Here is an 18,696-nt window from a genome sequence, read left to right on the forward strand (position 1 = left end):
GCTTTAATGCACAGCTCTCCTGAATAAGACCACATACATCAATAAATAGAGTTAATAATAATAATTAGAGCAGCCCCAACAAACCCAGCTGTCACCAGTTTGGCTTCAGTGTTCTCCTCTGTGCCCTTGTCAGCAAGAGGTGCTGGTGCTTGACTAACACAGAGGACACAGAAGCAGCACAGTGTCCCTCCCCTCCTTGTGGGGATCTGCTGGAGGAAATCTCCAGCTCCCTGAACACCAGTCTGGGCAGAGCCTTCCAAGGCACCTGTGGGCTCCCACCTTGCTTCATGCCCAGCATCACAAGGCCTCAGCTGCTCCCTGACCCCTCTGCTACCACGCTGCCCCTGCCTGAGGAACAGGAGGAACACAACCGAGATGTTCCCCGTGTGAGCATCACTCAGCCCGTGCCCCAGGGAGGCCTGAGGGCACCCAGCTCTAGCACTGCTTGTGGGATTCCTCCAGGGTGACATAGGGCACCACAACAGGCCACGAGTCACTGGGCCAGTATTCCAGCTTTGGCTTGAACGAGGGCATCTCGTAGGTGACGTCGAAGTAGATGACCAGGGGGCAGCAGTAGAGCAGGGACATGGCTATCAGCACGTGCCTGCCAAGGAAAGCAAAAACCTGTGTTGGACATAGGGATCTTTGCCTGCTGGCATGGTCATCCTGAGGTTGCAGCCCCCAAAAGTCCCACAAGGGCTGCAGGGAGTGTGGGTCCTGCAGGGTTTGTGCCTACAAAATCCTGGCTGAGCTCTGTGAGCTGGGCCAGGGACAATTCCTGGTGCAGAGGGGCTGGGGTGACACAGGGGACTCGTTCCAACCATTCCCCATTTCCTGGCTGCATTGTCTGTCCCAGCCATCCCAGTGCTTTGTGGGGATGAATCCGAGTGTGCAGCACTTGCAGCCCCACCTGGGCAGGCACTGAAATGTCAGATCCCAACAAAGCCCTGCCTTTCAGTTTGCTAAAATAACCCCAAGGATGCTGCACTTCACACAGCCACAGCCTTTAGAGAACCAGTGCCCATCTGGAAGGACTTCTGGAACCATTTCACTTGCAAAACAGTACTTGGCTGGTGTGGAGCAGGAGAAGAGAAACATTAAACAGTGGTTAGGGCTGAGTGAGGAGAAGCACCAATAGTGACAGGAAACGGTGGAGAGAGTGGGGAAATAATGCAGCTCAATGTCTCATCTCACTCTGCTGTGGACCTTTCAGCCCAGGAAATGTTTGGGCTGGGGTTCCTGGAGCCCTTACCAGAAGCTGTGGAAGTAGGGGAAGTTGATGGCCTGCCAGAGCCAGCAGAGCCAGCGGTCACTGATCCAGCTGGTGATGGCCAGTACCCACCACATCACCATGACTGCAGCCATCCGGTGAACACGTTTGTCATTGCACCTGGAACACACAGCGAGGGACAGGGAGCAGAGCAATGGTGTTGGAAGGAAAGAGAGTTTTAAAGAGGGCTGGTTCCTGCCTGCACATGCAGCAGTGCAAACCCCAGCAAGCTCCTTCTGGAGAGTATTCCTTAGAATTCCACAGGAGCTGGAGAAGTGTGGCTCTGGGGAGAGGATTTCTGACTTTCTGGGTGTGAGGATGATGCTGGGAGATGCCAAAGCATTCCCGTCTTTCTCTCCAGACCCTGCAGGGTTCTCCCAGCCCCACACTGGTTCCCAAATACCCCACAAAGGGGAAAGAGCTGCAGAAATTACATCCAAGGGGGAGAATCATGGACTCGTAGAACTGTAAAGGTTGGAAAAGACCTTTAAGATCATCGTGTCCAACTGTTAACCCAGCACCACCACCATGTTCAGCACAAAACCCTGTCCTCAAATGCCACATCCACAGGGTTTTTGAAAACTTCCAGAGATGATGACTCCACCACTGTCCCATGGGTTGTCCCCGTTCTGTGTGGCCACCTGGGCCAGGTGCCCTTCTTCTACCCCACTGTCCACAGTCCTGCCTGGGCCTCTGGTCCCTCCCCAGTACACGTGGCTGGTGAAGACTTTGGCTCCATTCACTGTTGAGGACAGAGTCAGTGCCCTATAGGAGCACAGCTGGACCTGGGGGTCACCCCTGAGCCCCTCCTTACTTTTTGAGCTCCTTCCAGGTCATGTAGAGCAGGTGGAAGGCGATGCAGTTCAGTGCGTAGGCATTGAGGGTCGGCTTGATGAAAGACATCAAGGTGCTGATGACGGTGGTGATCCCAGTCAGCCAGAAGAAATGTCTCCTGAGGGGAATTGGGAGTGAGTGTCAGTGTCCCCAGGGCTCACACGAGGGGAGGGTAAGGGTGGGAAAGGTCCTGCTCCTGTCCTGAGAGGGGAAAAGCTTCTCCAGCACTTCCCGTGTGTTTGCACGTGGCTGACCTCCGTGTCTGTGGGGTCCTGGCAGGAAGGCTGAGGTGTCAGCCCCCGGTGGGTCCGTGACAGACCCAGAGCACAGCCCAGCACTTTGGAAAGTGCTCCTGCATTTTCAGGGTGGTGCCAGGGATGAGGCAAAGGCAGGGAGCTCTGCACAGGGAAGAGCTGCCAGGCAGGACTGTGCAAACACCGATTTGGGCTCCCTGAGCAACAATAGGGCTCAGAGGGGCCTTTCACATGCAAATCCCTTCCCAAGTCCCTTCCCTCTCCCCCAGCCGTGTCTCCACGGTGAACTCCTGGTGACCTCCTGTTCGGCATGGGAAGAGCAGACTTGGGGCAGGTCTTTGCAAGGAACTGGGCTGGCTCAGAGGGCTCCAGCCCAGGAGGAGACATCCTCTGAGTAAAGCCCTGCTGGGCTCCCATTTCTGCTGGTCCATGTCCTCCCAGTGGCCCCATCCTTTCTGCTGGGCTCCTCCAGCCCAGCCAGCCCTCCTTGAAATGAGAGGTGTAACCATCTTGTCCTATGGGAAACCCCCTCAGCCTTGAGGGAAAGCTCTCTGTGGATGACAGAGGATGCTGGAACAGATTGACAGCATAAGTAATTGAATGTTAATGTTCAGGAACGTTTCATTTCCTAATTAATTTTGAAATTCTCCATGCAAAGTTTCCTCTGCAGCAACACAAACACAAGCAGCTCCAGCTGAGAGGAGCCCAGCACAGAAGGGTTTTGACTTTTCCTCTGTCAGCACCAAAAGAAGGAGGGCCTGGTCCTAAAGCCCTTCAGTGACCTCAGAGCTGACCCCTTGCAGGGGAATTGGGGGATCTGTGGGTCACACCTCAGTGTCAATGTCCCATCCTCCCCTCAGAGCCTGCACCGTGTCCCTCTGGGTCTTACCTGGTCTTGATGCACTTGGGGAAGTAAGCCTGTGGGTACCAGAAGGAATAAGCCACAGCCAGTGTCCAGAGGATGGAGAGCTCATCCAAGAGCTGACCCACGTAGCTCAGGGTCATGTGGAAGTACATGGAGAAGACACCTGCAAGGAGCAAAGGCACCTTGAGATGACAAAGCTCTGTCCTCCCACATGCCCTGGGAGGTTTGTGGGGGCTGTTCCTGAAGATACACCATTCCTGAAGAGCAGGGTGTGGATTTTGGTGTTCAAGGGGGCTGGACTGAGTCAGTCCAGTCATACCACGGGGAATTACAGGGCTGGAAGCTGCATATCCACAGCTGGCAGGAACCATGGGCTGCAGGCTTCAAACTAACCTGGCTGCTTGGTTGCCCACCCGAATTTTCCCTGTGTTTTGGCCACTGAGACCCTCCAAAGGGTCTCATGTTGGGTAGTCTGGCAACCTGTCTTGTTGGAGTTAGTAAGACAAAGGTCTCTCTGAATTCTTCAGAGAGAAATCAGAGTGCAGGAATTGAATTAAAACCTTTGGATGGATTGAAGTATGTTAAGCCACTCACACATAAAGTAGAGGTGTAAGTTTAAGTTTTAGAATAAGCAAGCAAGTAAGTAAGTAAGTAGAATGAGTTTTAAGTGCTTTTAGTGAGTAAAAGGTCTCAGATGCCAGAGTAGAAGTATGAGTTCTAGTGAAGGTTGAAAAACACAGATACTAGTGTTTCTGTGGAGGCTCCAGGAACATACTTTTAGACATAATAAAACTATAGTAAGAATATTGCTTACATTTTTCATATAGAAGATAGACCCTATGAGTAGTTTATATGTAACCTGGTGTTCTCAGAAACTAGAATTCTAGTAAGTTAAGAAGTAATGGTCTGAATTTGTGTCTTAGCTTGGTGGGAAGTTTCTATAAAAGAACATGCATTGGGGAGAGTTGGTGCTTTTGCCATTTGCTTTTGCTTTGCTTTGCTTTTTGCTTTTGTTCCTGCTCTCTCACCACCATCATCATCACCCAAAGACAGGAGCTGCTGCAGCAACATCGGCCCTGCCAGGACCATCAGGAGCAGCTTCTGCTTCTGTTTGGGACTCTAAACCTAAACTGAGCATGGACTTTAGTGTCTGTGACTTTTGCCTTTCGAGACTGATGTGCTTCTGCAATAAACAACTTTATGGCAACTATGAGCCTGGCTTTTAAAAGAAGACAACCCTACAGATTGGTGCCTAGAGCACCAGAGAATTAACCCCACACTGTCTGCTCTTCCCACAATGCTGGCACCTACCTACGAGGAGGAGCAGCCCCGACACAAAGTAGAGGGGCAGAGCCTTCTTCTGGCAGTACTGCCTGTTCAGGTACAGCAGTGCAGGGGACAGCACAAAGAAACTCACATTGCTGATCTGAAAAACAAGAGGCACACTCAGCTCTGGGCAAGCCCCATCCCAGCACGTGCTTCAACCCCTCTGTGTGTGAGGAGGATCCTGATCTCCAGCAGAGCCTCGTGCAGAAGCAGGGGTTGTTCTTGGCACAGGAAGAGGGCAGAGGTGTTTCTCCAGAAGCCAGGCTGGAACTGGAAGGGCAGCTCTTGCTGTGGCAGCAGTGGCTGCAGACACCTCTGCCCTCCCTCTGGGATGAGCTGCTGTGTCCCTCCTGGGTGATGCTGGTTTATCTTCAGCTGCCTGGTGCCTCCAAGCAACTCCTCTGTTTGCAGCCATGTCCCTCTCATGTCAACCCAGACCCTCCAGGAGCTGCCTGAATGGCTCCTGACCCTTCCAGCCAGCAGTGATTCCCCTGTGAGGGGTTGGAAGGGTGTGAGGAGCTCAGCCAGCACACGGTCAGCAAAACATCCTGAACTGGGAGTGGGTGTGGTGGAGAGCAGCAGGATGAGCAGGACATCAGTAGGTGAGAACAGGCAGGACTGAGGTGACATCCTATGGTGTCAGGTGTGAAGCCACCTGTCTGGACACTGGCAATTACATGAGGTCATAAACCTGTAAACACACCTGGTAAATGAACACAGAGGAATTATTCTGCTCTGGCTTCCAACTCTGCAAAATTCCTTCTTTGACAGACTTTGATTACTCTGGGGAGCAGGGGATGGTGCTGGGGAGGAGGGGATGGTGTTGGGGAGCAGGGGATGGTGCTGGGGAGAAGGGGATGGTGCTGGGGAGCAGGGGATGGTGCTGGGGAGAAAAGGATGGTGCTGGGGAGGAGGGGATGGTGCTGGGGAGGAGGGGATGGTGCTGGGGAGCAGGGGATGGTGCTGGGGAGAAAAGGATGGTGCTGGGGAGGAGAGACTGATGCTGAGGCTCAGCCTCTTGCTGGACTGGCTGAAGGTGCCAGTGCTTCAGAAAGAGGAGATGCTGATGGGCAAAATGTGGGAGCTGGGAAGGAGCAGTGAGTGCCCAAAGGCTGGACCTGTCTGCTGGGCCAGGCCTGCTCCACCCTGCAGCACGGGGAAGGGAAATCTGAACTAATTTAATTACCCTCTGTGGGTTCCTACCCTGCCTTTTTCACCTGACTTTGCAAGCTCAGGGAAGGGAGATCACTGGGAAGCACGGCCTCCCCAGGGAAGATGGTTCTTGCTTATGAGAGGTTGGGATTGTGGTGCTGCATTTACCTGCCAGACAGCTCTTTGGGGCTCTGGAGCCATCTGCTGAAGTGCCATTTGGCAAAGCACCAGGGTGACTTTTATCTCAGCCTGACAATCCTTTTCCTTTCATCTTCCAGCTCCGTGCTGACCCAGACCCCACGCCTGGAATTTGGCAACCACAGCTGGAGTCTCCCCTGCCTCAGCAGCACCAGGTAAACTGCAAAATCGGTGCTGGGCTTGTGGTGTCCCCTGGGATCCCAGTTTATGGTAACAGGGCTGCAAATCACTGGGATGTTGTCATCTCTCTGGAACACACCCTCTCCTATTCCAGAGGGAAACACAATTCACGCCTAATGTGAGGTCTCTATTCCCTTAAACGCCGGAGATTCATCTTGATTTTCACTAAGGCTTCCATGAGACAAGTTGATGCTCCCATTAGCAGCAGTTCTCAGGCCAAATATATCGGTTTTCCATAGGTGCTTAGAGCCAAATCCAGGCCAATTCCCATTCCAGCCATGAAAAGAGAAGTGCTGCTCCTACTTGCACCCTCGAGGTCAAATTATTCAGAAACGACTGAGAAATCAAACCATGTGTTCAAGCAACAACCATGCTTCAAACATTTCTTTTCCCCTGAAATGATTAAGGAGGCTTTTGGAAGACAAGCAGGGATAGCAAGGAGAGGGAAAACCCTTGGGGAAAAGGCAGAGGAGTGCAAGTGCCAACACGAAGTCAGTGAGGAAACTGAAAAAGCTCTGGATCCCTGAGCACCGGGCATTGCAACAGTGCCATTAATTACATGATAGCTGTGTTATCACTTCATTAATTCAGGACGAGATGTGCAAGATCAGATAGCAGAGGGGAGGGATAACCAGGGGAACCGTGCCAATAGGGTCAGGAAGATAAACGGGATTCCTTGCAGAGCAGCCAAGCTGGGATTTAGGGGACAGCTCCCACCCCGTGCGGGACACGGGAATTTCATCACTTGTCGGCTCCAAGCCCTGATTTGTAAATGCTGACTTTCTGTCTTCCCTCTGGGATGTGGCAAGCTCCATCTCAGATGTGGATAGGAGGGTTTTGCTCCCAGGACACCCATTAGAAATGTTTCTGGAGTTTCTGCTCAGGCTGGGACCCCCTAGCACAGCTCCTATTTCAGCCTCTCTGGTCACACTGGCCAGGACACACCAGCTGCCTCTGCCCAGAATGTCAGGAGATAAGGGAGTGGTGATGGAGCCAAGGTGTGAGGACATGTGAGAGTCGCCCTGCCTGAGCTCCCAGCCTGTCCCACTCCCCAACAAGTGTGAGTTACTGCTCCAGGTGCCTCAGCTGAGCCCAGCTATTTGCTTTTCCTAGGAGAGAAGCAAGGCTGGGATTGGCACCACGGCTCAAATCCTGGTGCATTAATGGGATCATTGGGAAGACCCCAACTTCTGCAACTCCAGCCTGAAACAGAGGGACAGAAAATTCACCTGTGACAGGTGAGATCAACCTCTGATTTGGACTGAGGCAGGAGGTGCAGTGCAATGGCAGCACAGGCTGCTCCTCACTCCAGCCAGGCACTTTGTGCAGTGGAAGGAGCTTCCTGCAGGACTCATGGCAGGGAGTTCATTCTCACTCACAGTGAACCAGCTTTAGCTGACAGAGGAGCCCTCAGGGCCAGAGACAGGAGTGAACACCTCTGAGGTGTTCACCTCTCCAGAGCTGTTAGCAAGGTCCTAAAGCCATGCCTGTGTTGCAGGGGATGAGGCTGCAGGTCCTGACATCACAATGCTGGTGTTTGGGGCAGGAAGCAGCAGTCTGGGGAGTGTTTTCAGCGTCCTGGCCTGTGCTCCTGAGCACCTTTTCTGGGCAGGCAAGAGAGCAATGGGATCAGTGAGAATGTGAGAAGGCTAGGACACCCCACACAGCCCTGCCACTGCCACTGAGCCCTTCTCTGGTAGATCTGCACCCTTTATTTCACCACTCAGTGGAGCATCCAGGAGCTCTGGGTGTGAGCAGTGTCAGAGCTGCTGAGGACATGGGTGTCATTACCAGCATCCTGGAGCAGCAAAGAAACGAGGGTACAAAGACAAGTCCCTGACTGATGACCCTCCTGGAGCACAATTCTGCTCTCCCCCGAGCAGCCAGAAGACAATAAATTTCTGGGTCACTGAGTCACTATAAATAGAGCTTTGTTGCTGAACTGCATCCAGCTATGAGCCACCATGTATTATTAGGTACTTAAAGGTACTGTTTACATTCTTTTCTCATACCCCTGGTGCTTATTTCTAATAAAAAGCATCCAAGCCAAGCAGGCCTGAGAGAGTGTGGCTGGCACAGAGCAATCCCCAGCAGCACATTTGCTGCTGCTGGCACAGAACAGCTCAGCTCCAGCCCTGGGCAGGGCTGGGAGGAAGACATTGAAGAGGATGCTCTGTGAGGAAACCCTGCTGATTTAGTGTTCCAGGAGGCTTGGGTAGGAGCTGGCTGGGTTCCCAGCTTGTGTAAAACTCCAGAAAATTGACACTGAGGTAAATATTGGTATAATTAATTCAGGGCAGTAATGCTTGCTGCAGAGAGGCAGCAACCCGAATATAGGGAACAAATGAATGGAGAGAAGAGAAGAGAAGAGAAGAGAAGAGAAGAGAAGAGAAGAGAAGAGAAGAGAAGAGAAGAGAAGAGAAGAGAAGAGAAGAGAAGAGAAGAGAAGAGAAGAGAAGAGAAGAGAAGATGCAGGCTGTTAGGATCACACCTGGGATAGTGCCCTGAGCCCCAGCTGGACCTGCAGGGTGCAGCCAGCAGGGATAGCTACAGATCTCAGCCTGGACAGATTTCTACAATCCCCCCTCAAGGGCAGATCACAAGGAGCCTGATGCTGGGGGAGATCCCAGAGCAGGAAGGGGGGTCCCTGTGCTGCTGCAGGGGGTGAGACCCAGGCAATACCAGCTGAGGATGCGACCCAGGCAGTGCCAGGCAGGCTGTGCTGGCTGAAGGAAGGGGTGATGACCATATCAGGGATGTTCCTGCCCACTTTTGGTGACAAGGTCTGGCCCTGAGCACTGTGCAGCCTTGGGGCTGCTGTCAAATGCTCAGATAATGGCAGATTTTAGGAGGGTTTGCTCCTCTGCCACCCCTTGTCTGGACGGGACGTCACCAGCCAGCCTAAGGCAGGCAGCTGACATGGCAGGGTTACATTCCTGCTGCTCAGGAGTCACATCCTAAGACAGAATTGTTTCCCTGCCTTCCTGTACAGGCTCTGCTGGTCTCCTGAGCCTGGCAAGAACGACATCAGTGCAGGGAGCATAAAAAGCTCTTTCTCTGCTGAGGGAGAGGTGCTTAGTGTCATGTAGAGGAGAACAAGGGCAAGTCCAACCGCTGGGAAAAAATCCTGCAGGGTTTGCTTGTCCATATCCCTCTGTCCCTCATTATCACACTCATTTTTATCTGCATTGAAACATGCATTGGAGAGGTTTTCCTCACTCTGCCTGAGTCCCACACAGTGAGAATTCATCCCAACAAGCCAGTGGTGTGGTATGGAAACCAGGGAGATGGCTGTGGCCAGCAGGGACCTCCCTCCAAGAACTGGGCACCTGGGTGAGATCTTCAGGAGTAGCCACAGAATTTAAAACCCTGTGCCACAGAACAACCCAGGCAGCTGAGAGTTAAAGTTTTATGGGAATTAGAGGGCCTACAAGAATTAGTCATGCATCTGGCCACACCAGCTGGTGTCCAGCAGAGGAGTCAGACACTGAAGTGCTTTTGAAGAGCTCCTGAGATAGTTGTTGGTGTGATAAGGATTCTGAGCCACTTTGGCAGTCTGGCTGTAAATGGTATCTCAGCTCCAAAGACCTGTTTAAAAAATGCTGCCTTGTGTATCAAACTAGGACATGAAGCAAATTTATCTCCTGGAAGGAATTCAGACCAAAACCAAAACATTTACTTTCAGGTTTTGTGCTCTTGGTGGAAATCAGCCCCTCACGACTGTTAGCAGTGACTCTCTGAAACACAGAGGCTTCGGGCACTTCCAGCTGCATTTAGAATGGTTTGGGTTGGAAGGGACCTTAAAGATCATCTCCTTCCACCCTTTGCCATGTGCAGGGATATGTTCCACTCAAGCAGGTTGCTCCAAGCCCTGAGATCTGAGCTGCTGATGTGAGTATTGAGTGATTTCTGTATCTCCTTGCTCGTTATGCCCTGCTCTGCACCTCTGAGCCCATGCAGCAGTAAACAGCAAACAGCACAAACCACGCAGCTGGGGGCCACAGGGAAGCAGGATTTGGGCTGGACTGGCAGGTCTGTCTTTACTGAGTGCCTCAAGGAGCAGTGACTACACACAGCCCCCTCCTCTGAGACCCTGGCTGGGGGATTAGAGCCTGCAGAACCCGGGCTGGGGAATTATCGTTATTACAGGTAATTTATTAAACACAGGAAATGCTTTTAAAAAAGAGGAAGAGCCATTTCCATGAGAACAAGATCTACTAGTGTTAGACAGTAATTGCCAAAAGTTGTAAACAAGGCCTGTGGAAGGCTGTAAATCCACATGTCTCACACCCCTGGGAGCCTTTAATTGCTCTGAAGGAGCAGGACATGCTTGGAGAGGCCGCTTATCTCAGCCCTCTGCAGGCAGATAGGGATGCTCCAGCCCTGCTGCAGCCAAGGCACTGGCACTGGATGCAGCCTGGATGATAAAGGATCACAGGAGGTGAAACTGGCTCATGCACCACCTTCCTTCTGAGTTCCGTATTCCCAACCTGCCTGACACGGTTCATGGAAGTGCTGCCTCTCATTTTGCCACTCCTGTACATTTAGCTGGAATATATGAGCCCTGTGTGGGACTTACCCCGGTTGGCAGCAGAGCTGCAGGACTGGTATAACAGGATCTCACAGATCTGGGCTGTGAAGGAGCTCTGCCAGAGTTTTCTCACTGGGAATCAACCTCACACACACACACCAGCATCGCCCCTGACCCCAGCACGTTCTGGGGAGTGATCATTGCAAGCAACAAAAGTCCCGTGATTTACCTGAGGCTCAGAAAACGCTCCCCATACCAGCACCCTCCAGCACCAGCAAGTTTAAAGGAGTGAGGAGGAGGAAAGAAAACAGGGATGTCCCGTCCTGTCTGGATCCCAAAAGCAGCTCCTGGGTGCCCGAGCCGGCCCCAGCCTCCCTCAGCCACTCACGGTGTTGTAGTACTCGGCAATCACCGCCGAGCGCTCGAAGTTGTTCTCACACCAATCCACCTCGGCACTCTGGTAGGAAAATATGCTCGGCATGGTCAGGCACCTCGGGAGAAAGGAGAGCAGCAGTGAGTGCTGGGCACAGCGGAGGAGAGGGCTGCACACCCAAAGGGGACCCCGCTCCTCATACGTGTGTGGCACCAGCACAGCGCCTTACCCGGCTACCAAGGACTCATCCTCTTCCCAACACACATCCTACTGCTCGATGGTTCCTCTCTCCCCTCGATGCAGGAGGTGCAAATCGCCCCAGAATTGCTCTTGGACTCTGAGGATGGTCACCAATCCATGACATTAACATCTCTGCTCAGGTGCCGTTGCTGCCACACGATGCTTCCCCATTTCAGCCCAGTCCTTGTCACCTTGTCTTCTCCCTTCTCCTCACTTTCTTTATGACTCAGACCTTCCTGCCGGGAAGACTTCCCTGTGCTCTGTGAGTTACCTCTGGGGAGTGGACAACCCTACAGAGGTTGGTGCTCATTGGCTCTGTTCTCCTCCGCGGCTCCTCAGCATCTTCCCAAGGGCTGGAACTCAGCCCCAGAGCAGCAGCACAGACCCCGGGCATTACCAGAGTCCTGGGGCACTGGGAGCACTGGGAGCACTGGGAGCACTGGGAGGTGCCTCTTCCCTCTGAATTGGATTCCACTTGGAGTGCACTCCCAGGCAATCTCCACCCTGGTTTGCCAGTGAAAGGGATCAGAGTTTGACACCTCCGGAGGGTTCTCCACTGCCAGACCCAACCTCTGGTAGCACTGCAGCTACAAATGGGACTCCAAACAAAAAGAAAGTCTAACCCTCTGCCTGTTTTCTTCCCCATGTTAAAAACTTTCCTGACCTCACTGTTTCTCAGCACTCTTTCATTAATTTGAAAAAGCAGTTCTGATCTTATTTTGATCAGAAGTTGCCTATTTGCCATATATTTTTTCAGATCCTTGAGACTTTAAAGCTGTTTTTGAAGTCAGGTGCCAACCTTAGAGGCACCTGGAAACACCACCAAACCCACGGTAGCTGGATTTTTGGTACAAAACAGAGACAGAAATTCCCTGGAGCTGAGCAGTTCAGTCCCTGGATGCAGTGTGGGGCTAACCCAGCCACTCATGCTGCTCCAGCCCTGCAGAGTGAGCAGGTTTGGGGTGACACCAGGCAGGTACCGAGGTGACACTGCCTCAGTGGCATCTCTGAGCTCCTGAGGCGCTGGTAGCAAACAACTCTATTTGCTTCTCCTTGAAAATCTTTTCAGTTTTAATGCAGGGAAGAGAAGTTTGTCTCGAACCCACTCATCAGTGGATGATGTTCTTGAGCAGAAACTCCCCGTTTGCATGGGGTGAGCTGAGCCACCACCGTGTCCAGCAGTCCCTTGGATGTGCAGCAGGGTGGGGCTCCCACGGCTTCCTTTGCCTCTCTTCCCAAGCAGTTCAAAGGGAGAAAACACAGGAGTGTAACACAACACAAACGAGCTCTTCTGCAGCTCCTGCTCTGACCAGATCGACCAACTCGAGGGTGAACCTCCACTGTTAACCATGGCCTCTCCTTAATCCAGGCTGGCTGCTCCCCAGAGCAGAGGAGATCACAGCCACAGGAGGCAGAGGTGGCAGGAAGAAGGATTTGAAGAAATAGGTGGCAGGCAGAAGGGTTTGAAGGCAAACTCTTCATGCTCCCGGGTTTCCATGTCTCCTTCACACCACAGGGACTCTCTGCTCATCCCTCATTGCTTCTACAGCAATGCAAGGTGAAGAAACAATCGGACCCAGGATAGCAAATCCCACCTCGTGGCTAAAGAGAGGTCAGTTGAGAGATGGTGAAGGGATGGAGAGGCAGAAGAAGAAGGAGCAGAAAAATGGAAGCAGTGATGGAGTGGCCAGCACTGGCTGCTGGTGTCTCCTCCCAGCCTGGCTTACCTGTGATCCCTGGATGGACCAGCGCTGCTTCCACACACTCCGGGAGCTCCAAGGTTTCCAGCAAAGCCGGAGCAGCAACCTGCCCCGCTGCTCTAGCTCCAGAGGAGTGCCCACAGTGTGAGCTCACCGCCAGCAGCCGCCACAAAATCCCTTTGCTCCGTCCCTAGGCAAAGAGTTGGGATGGGACAGGAGCCATGTGCACCCTCCAGGCAAACCTGGGCCCCCACAGGAAACATATTGGCTGGAGGGGTTTATATCCGTGCCCCCAGATGGGCAGGGGCAAGGAGGCAGGGCAGGGAAGTGTGAGCTGGAAGGGTTGGAAGAGCGGGGTGGAAATGCAGCCTGAAATCATCCGTGTGCCCCCAGGCAGGTTCCCTGCGCAGGCGCACGCACCTGCTCCTGGCCCTGCTTCTGCCAGGGGAGGGAACATCCACTGCCCACGGAGAAAACCCAGAACAAGGGTTTGCACCAAAAAGTGTGGGGCAAGGTGATGCTGCCCCTCTCGGGATTTAAATTCAAGCCACTTCTCGACTTTTCCCCCAAATGCTGTTTTTTATTATTATCAAAAAGAATGTTGTTATCAGATCTCACTTCTTCTAGCCAGTTTATTTTGTTATTTAAAGAACTATCTGAACAGGACACCTTTGGGTGACTGCTTTGCAAATATTTTCCTCCTGGACTGCGTTCAGGCGTTCAAGAAATTTGGCAGCAATTAAACTTTTGCCCCCAAAACAACATTTTTTCCCCTCTATGTCGAGTTGAGAGAAATATGTTGTTTTCTTAAACATGAAACTTATTATTTGGCCAGTGCTTCCTGGTAGAGACACCACAGGCAAGGTGAGACCAAGCTCTAAAGTGTCCCTGTCCCTGTCCCTGTCCCTGTCCCTGTCCCTGTCCCTGTCCCTGTCCCTGTCCCTGTCCCTGTCCCTGCGGTTCCTGAAGAAAAGGGATCAAGCCTCTGCCATGGGAAGAAGCTCTTTGAGAAGCTCAGCCATTTTTTTTGCTACTCCTATGAAAAGGAGCATCCCTGGGAGACCTGGGCTGTGCCAGGGTTTACAAAAGCCTCACAAATCCTCCTGGCTTTGGAAATGAGGGTAATTAAGCACTGCAGCAGCTGATGTTGCACCATGGTGGAGCCTCCGTTACGTGTCACCAAGTCCAGGCTCTGTGTCCTTCTAGGACAGACTTGAAGCAGAGGAATTCGAGGGCATCCCAGAGAGCTGCTCCCACCCCTGGATGGTGAGGGAGTCTGGGATGGATTTGCTTTTTATTCTCTTGGAACTCCCAATGGACTTTGCAAGCAGGAGACCAAGCTGCCAGGCTGAAAGGAGCTCCTCAGTTCTGCAGGGAACCTCAGTGAGAAACAAGTGGTGACTTGCCCATTCCTGAGAGGAGAGGCAGGGAAGGTGGCAGAGATGGATTTGGGAAGAAGAACCCACACAGGTGATGCCTGGTCTGTGTGAACATCAGAAAGAATGTGTTTTCCCACCCTAAAAACTCTGGCATCCTTGGGGTGAGCAGAGTGTCCAAGCATCCCTGATACATCCTGTGCCAGGCAGTGGGTAAATAACTCGGCAGGGTGTCATGGCTCTGCACCTCCCCTGATTCATCAATAACTAGGTCATAAAGAGAGCTTGGTTTCCTGCTGAGTCTTCACTCCAAACTCTTGCTAATGTTTACATCCTCCTGCCTGTGGTCAGCAGGGGCTGGGATGCTGGGGATGCTGGGGATGCTGGGGATGCTGACACGGGGCTGGGCTGGGCACAGGAGGGTGCCCAGGGAGCACAGGGTGAAGTTTCTGGGCCTTGTGAGAGTAACACAGAGAACCCCCAGTGCTGGCACTGCTGAGGGCCTGCCTCAAATCCTGGGGGCAGATTTGGGCTCCTCAGGACAAGAAGGACCTGAAGGAGCTGGAGCATGTCCAGGGCAGGGAATGGAGCTGGGAAGGGACTGGAGCACCAGGAGAGGCTGAGGGAGCTGGGGAGGCTCAGCCTGGAGAAAAGGAGGCTCAGGGGGCCCTTGTGGCTCTGCACAACTCCCTGACAGGAGGGGACAGCCGGGGGGGGGTCGGGCTCTGCTCCTTGGAAACGATCAACAGGACCAGAGGAAACAGCCTCAAGTTGCTCCAGGGGAGGTTTAGATTGGAAATCAGAGGCTTTTTTTTCACAGAAAGATTGTAAAGCATTGGAAGGGGCTGCCCAGGGCAGTGGTGGAGTCACCATCTCTGGAGGTGCTCTAAAGCAGTGTGGATGTAGCACTTGGGGACATGGGTCAGTGATGAACTCAGTGGCAGTGCTGGGCTGATGGTTGGACTTGATCATCTTAAAGGTTTTTACAGCCTTAAGGACTCTCTGATTCTGATCCTCCCTGTATTTGAAACTTCTTTCTCTCAAAGCTTTCCTGGAGTCCTCACCTCCTTGCTGAGCCCTGCAGCCTCCTCCCCACCTGGGTCCTCACAGGAGACACCTCTACTCAGCTCTGAGGGTCAGTGACATGTGGCATTCCTCAGGGACTGTCCTGTCCCTTCAGCTGGTCCCTTCCTGCTCCCTGGCACTGATGCCCTCTTGCAAGGCCCCACATCCCAGGCAATGTCCCAGGCTTTGTGACACAGGACAGGGTTTAACCTGGACAGCTTCATCCCAGCTCCTTTGCCCCTCTGTCATCCCTGGGGCAGGCACTGGGTGCTGAGGTTCTCACTGGGACAGCTGAGAGCAGGCAGTGGAACCACAGAATCCCAGATGGTTTCAGTTGGGAGGGACCTTAAAGCCCACCCAGTGCCACCCTTTGCCACTGGCAGGGACACCTTCACTATCCCCGAGTGTCCCAAGCCTTGTCCAAGTTAAGGGACAGAGCAGGGGTGTCACAGGAGCTGAACCAGCAGCCTCAGGGCCCAGCTGCCAGGGTTTTATAGCTGTGTGCCCACAGGCCATGCTGGGCAGACAGTTCTGCTGCTGCTGCCACCAAAAATGAGAAAAGGAGACTCTGGCAGGTGGGTCTGGGAGAATCCCAACTTGCTTAACTCCAGGCTGCTCCTACCTGCTTTGTCCTGTGGCACCTTGGATGGAGATTTCCCCCCAAACTGCGGCTGACGAGGGATTTTTTTGAGATGCCAATTGCGGCTGCTGTGGTCCAGGGCCACGTGTGTTTATTTATTGCTTTGGCTGCTGTGGGCAGAGGGGCAGCAGCAGCAGGGCAGGGAGGATGAGGTGGGAGTGCTGGCATCCCACATTCCCACTGCTGTTGGCTCAGCACGAGTGAGTCAGAGCCCTGGGGTGGATGGAGACAAATGACTTTGCTCCATTCTCACAGTGAAGCAGAGGGCGAGTCAGGAAGGGAAAGCAGGCATTTGGGCTCATTGTTACCCTGCTGCAGCATTCTGTCCATGCCCAGGAAGGCCCTGGAGCTGCCTGGACAGGCTCCATCCCACTGCCATCCTTAGCTTTTGGTACTTAACTCCAGCGCTGCAATTTCCTGCTTCCAGGTATAAAAACACAGGCAGGTGACCTGGGAGCCTTGCTAATGCTGAACAGACAGAAAATCCCTCTCCTTCTTGCTCTACAGGGCAGAAATCTGTCCTCTGCCTGGCTGGGAAGCTGTTTAACAAATTGTGGTCAGGAAGAAATAACACGAGCAGCAGGAGATGTGCTAATGCTGGATGTGCCTTGCTCAGCCAAATGGGAACATTTGCCTCCATTGTTGCCTCTGAGCCCCTCAGGAGCAATGTCCCCACTTCTTTCCCTTCTGCAGAGCTGGAAATATCTCTGTGCTTCCTCACCAGGCAGGGCAGGGGCTCCAGGCAACTAAAAACCAGCAGCAGCAACAGCAGGAGAAGCAGCAAAGCCAGGAGCACCCCACGCCAGGTGTGGCTTTGGAGCCTCCAGTGCCTGAAACACCTGCAATGTGCAACAGCTTGTGCAAGTCAGCCTCCACAGGGACACGGCACAAGCCTTGTCAGGCCCCACAGGGCTGGTCTCAGGGTCCAGGAGAGATTCCCCAGCAATCCCTCAGCACTGAGCAATCTCCCAGGCAGCCCATGATCTGTGCTCCAGGCAGGATGCCATACCAGGCAGCCCAGGAGGCTTTGTCAATCTGACCACCCCGGGCTTGTTTTGAAATCCTGGCTGGTTTAAAGCAAATGTCTTAATTGCTGATGGTGACAGCGAGAACAGAGTAATTAAAGGATGTTCTGTCATCTGTCACATGTGCACTGCGAGGTGTGCAGAGAGGCTTTGGCTTGTGTAACTCACCAGGAGCTGCTGGACCTGCAGGGGCTGAGCAGAGACCTGCCCCACTCTCCCCTTCTTGTAGATGAAAATATCTAAATCAGGAGGGAGAATAATCACCTTGTTCTTGGCCATACACAGCACAACCAGGGCTTTCTCAGCCCCAAGGCTGCCTGGAGTCCTGGAAGGTTTCAGATTTAGCAGCCACAGAGCAGAGAGGCTCCTCTCACCAACCCAAACACCTGCAGCCAGCAAATTATCACCCTTATTTCATAAAATCCTAGAAGAGTTTGAGTTGAAGGGGCCTTAAAGGCCATCTCATTCCCATGGGCAGGAACACCTTCCACTACCCCAGGTGGCTCCTGGCCTTGAACCCTTCCAGGATGGGACATTTGCTGGAATGTTAACACTGAAGAGATGTGGAAATGGAAGGGGATGCAGAGAAAGTTCCTTTTTTCTCAGGCTGAGCCTGCAGCTGCCCATCCCAGCTGGCAGGGCCTTGGCAGCAGCTCAGAGCAGGAGCTGTGTTATCCCACACTGCAGTCCCACAGTGGTGCAAAGTTTTGGCAGGAGACCCCGGTGGTTTGTGCAAGTCCTGGGAGAGATTTGATAGCAGAGTCTGCAAGCAGCCCTGGGAACCAGAGATTCTTTATGCTCTTCAGGCTCATTAGTTCTCAGGGAGGAGACCCCCAGCCCCTCTGTGCTCCCTGCTGGGCCGAGAGCAGGAGCTGCTGCCTCTGCTTCAGCAAGGGGAATTAGAGCCTTAGGAAGTTCCTTAGGAAGTTCCTAAGAAGGCAGACACAGGTTTGCCTCCTGCCCCATCTTCTGGTGGTAATACTTCCTTAGCTGGAGGTCCTGGGCCATCATATTTAACTAGTCAGGACCTTCCCATGTTTATCTAAGCCTTTTAAAGATTATTTTTGTGGTCATATTCTACAGCAACAAGGTCCTGTTTGATTAGGTGCTGGCTGGAAAAACACCTCCTCTTAAAATCCCAAAATGGTTTGGATTGGACCAGACCCTAAAAAACATCAAGTTCCATCCTCCTGCCATTGGCAGGGACACCTTCCACTGTCCCAGGCTGCTCCAAGCCCCATCCAACCTGGCCTTGGACACTCCCAGATATCCAGGGACAGCCACAACCCCAATACCCTGGGCAGCCTGTGCCAAGACCTCACAACCCTCACACATCTACCCCTGCCCTCTGGCAGTGTAAAACCAGAGTCTCCTTGCCTACCTGCTGCCTGATGGCTGCACTGGGAGCCCTTTCCTGCTGGAATGGGAAATCCCAAGAAGCTGTTCCCTGTTCCCACCCTCCAGGCCCCCCCAGTGCATCCCCCAGGGCTCCCCTTCCCACCCTGCTCATCCCCAGTGCACATCCCTGCACCTTGTGCAGTTTCCCACCTCTGTTCAAAGAGGCACATCCCATCCCAGGTGCTTTCAAGCTCTGTCTTCCTACATAAATAAAGGAAGGTGGATATTTGGGACAGTCCCCCTTTTGGAAACAGAAGTTTGGTGTGAGT

General features: G+C 53.0%; 1 protein-coding gene across 1 annotated transcript; it reads right to left on the bottom strand.

Moving 5' to 3' along the window:
• ACER1 (alkaline ceramidase 1) lies at nt 1-12,233 on the bottom strand. The gene is made up of 7 exons (XM_014882943.2): nt 11,213-12,233; nt 10,999-11,101; nt 4,535-4,649; nt 3,248-3,386; nt 2,085-2,222; nt 1,253-1,390; nt 1-604 (listed from the first exon to the last, which is right to left on the bottom strand). Exons 2-7 carry the CDS (start codon nt 11,089-11,091, stop codon nt 436-438), a joined length of 792 nt encoding a protein of 263 aa, XP_014738429.1. The 5' UTR covers nt 11,092-11,101; nt 11,213-12,233; the 3' UTR covers nt 1-435.
• Nucleotides 12,234-18,696: the final 6,463 nt, after the last annotated feature.

The sequence above is a fragment of the Sturnus vulgaris genome, chromosome 26 (genome assembly GCF_052056855.1).
Source record: "Sturnus vulgaris isolate bStuVul1 chromosome 26, bStuVul1.hap1, whole genome shotgun sequence".
NCBI lineage: Eukaryota > Metazoa > Chordata > Aves > Passeriformes > Sturnidae > Sturnus > Sturnus vulgaris.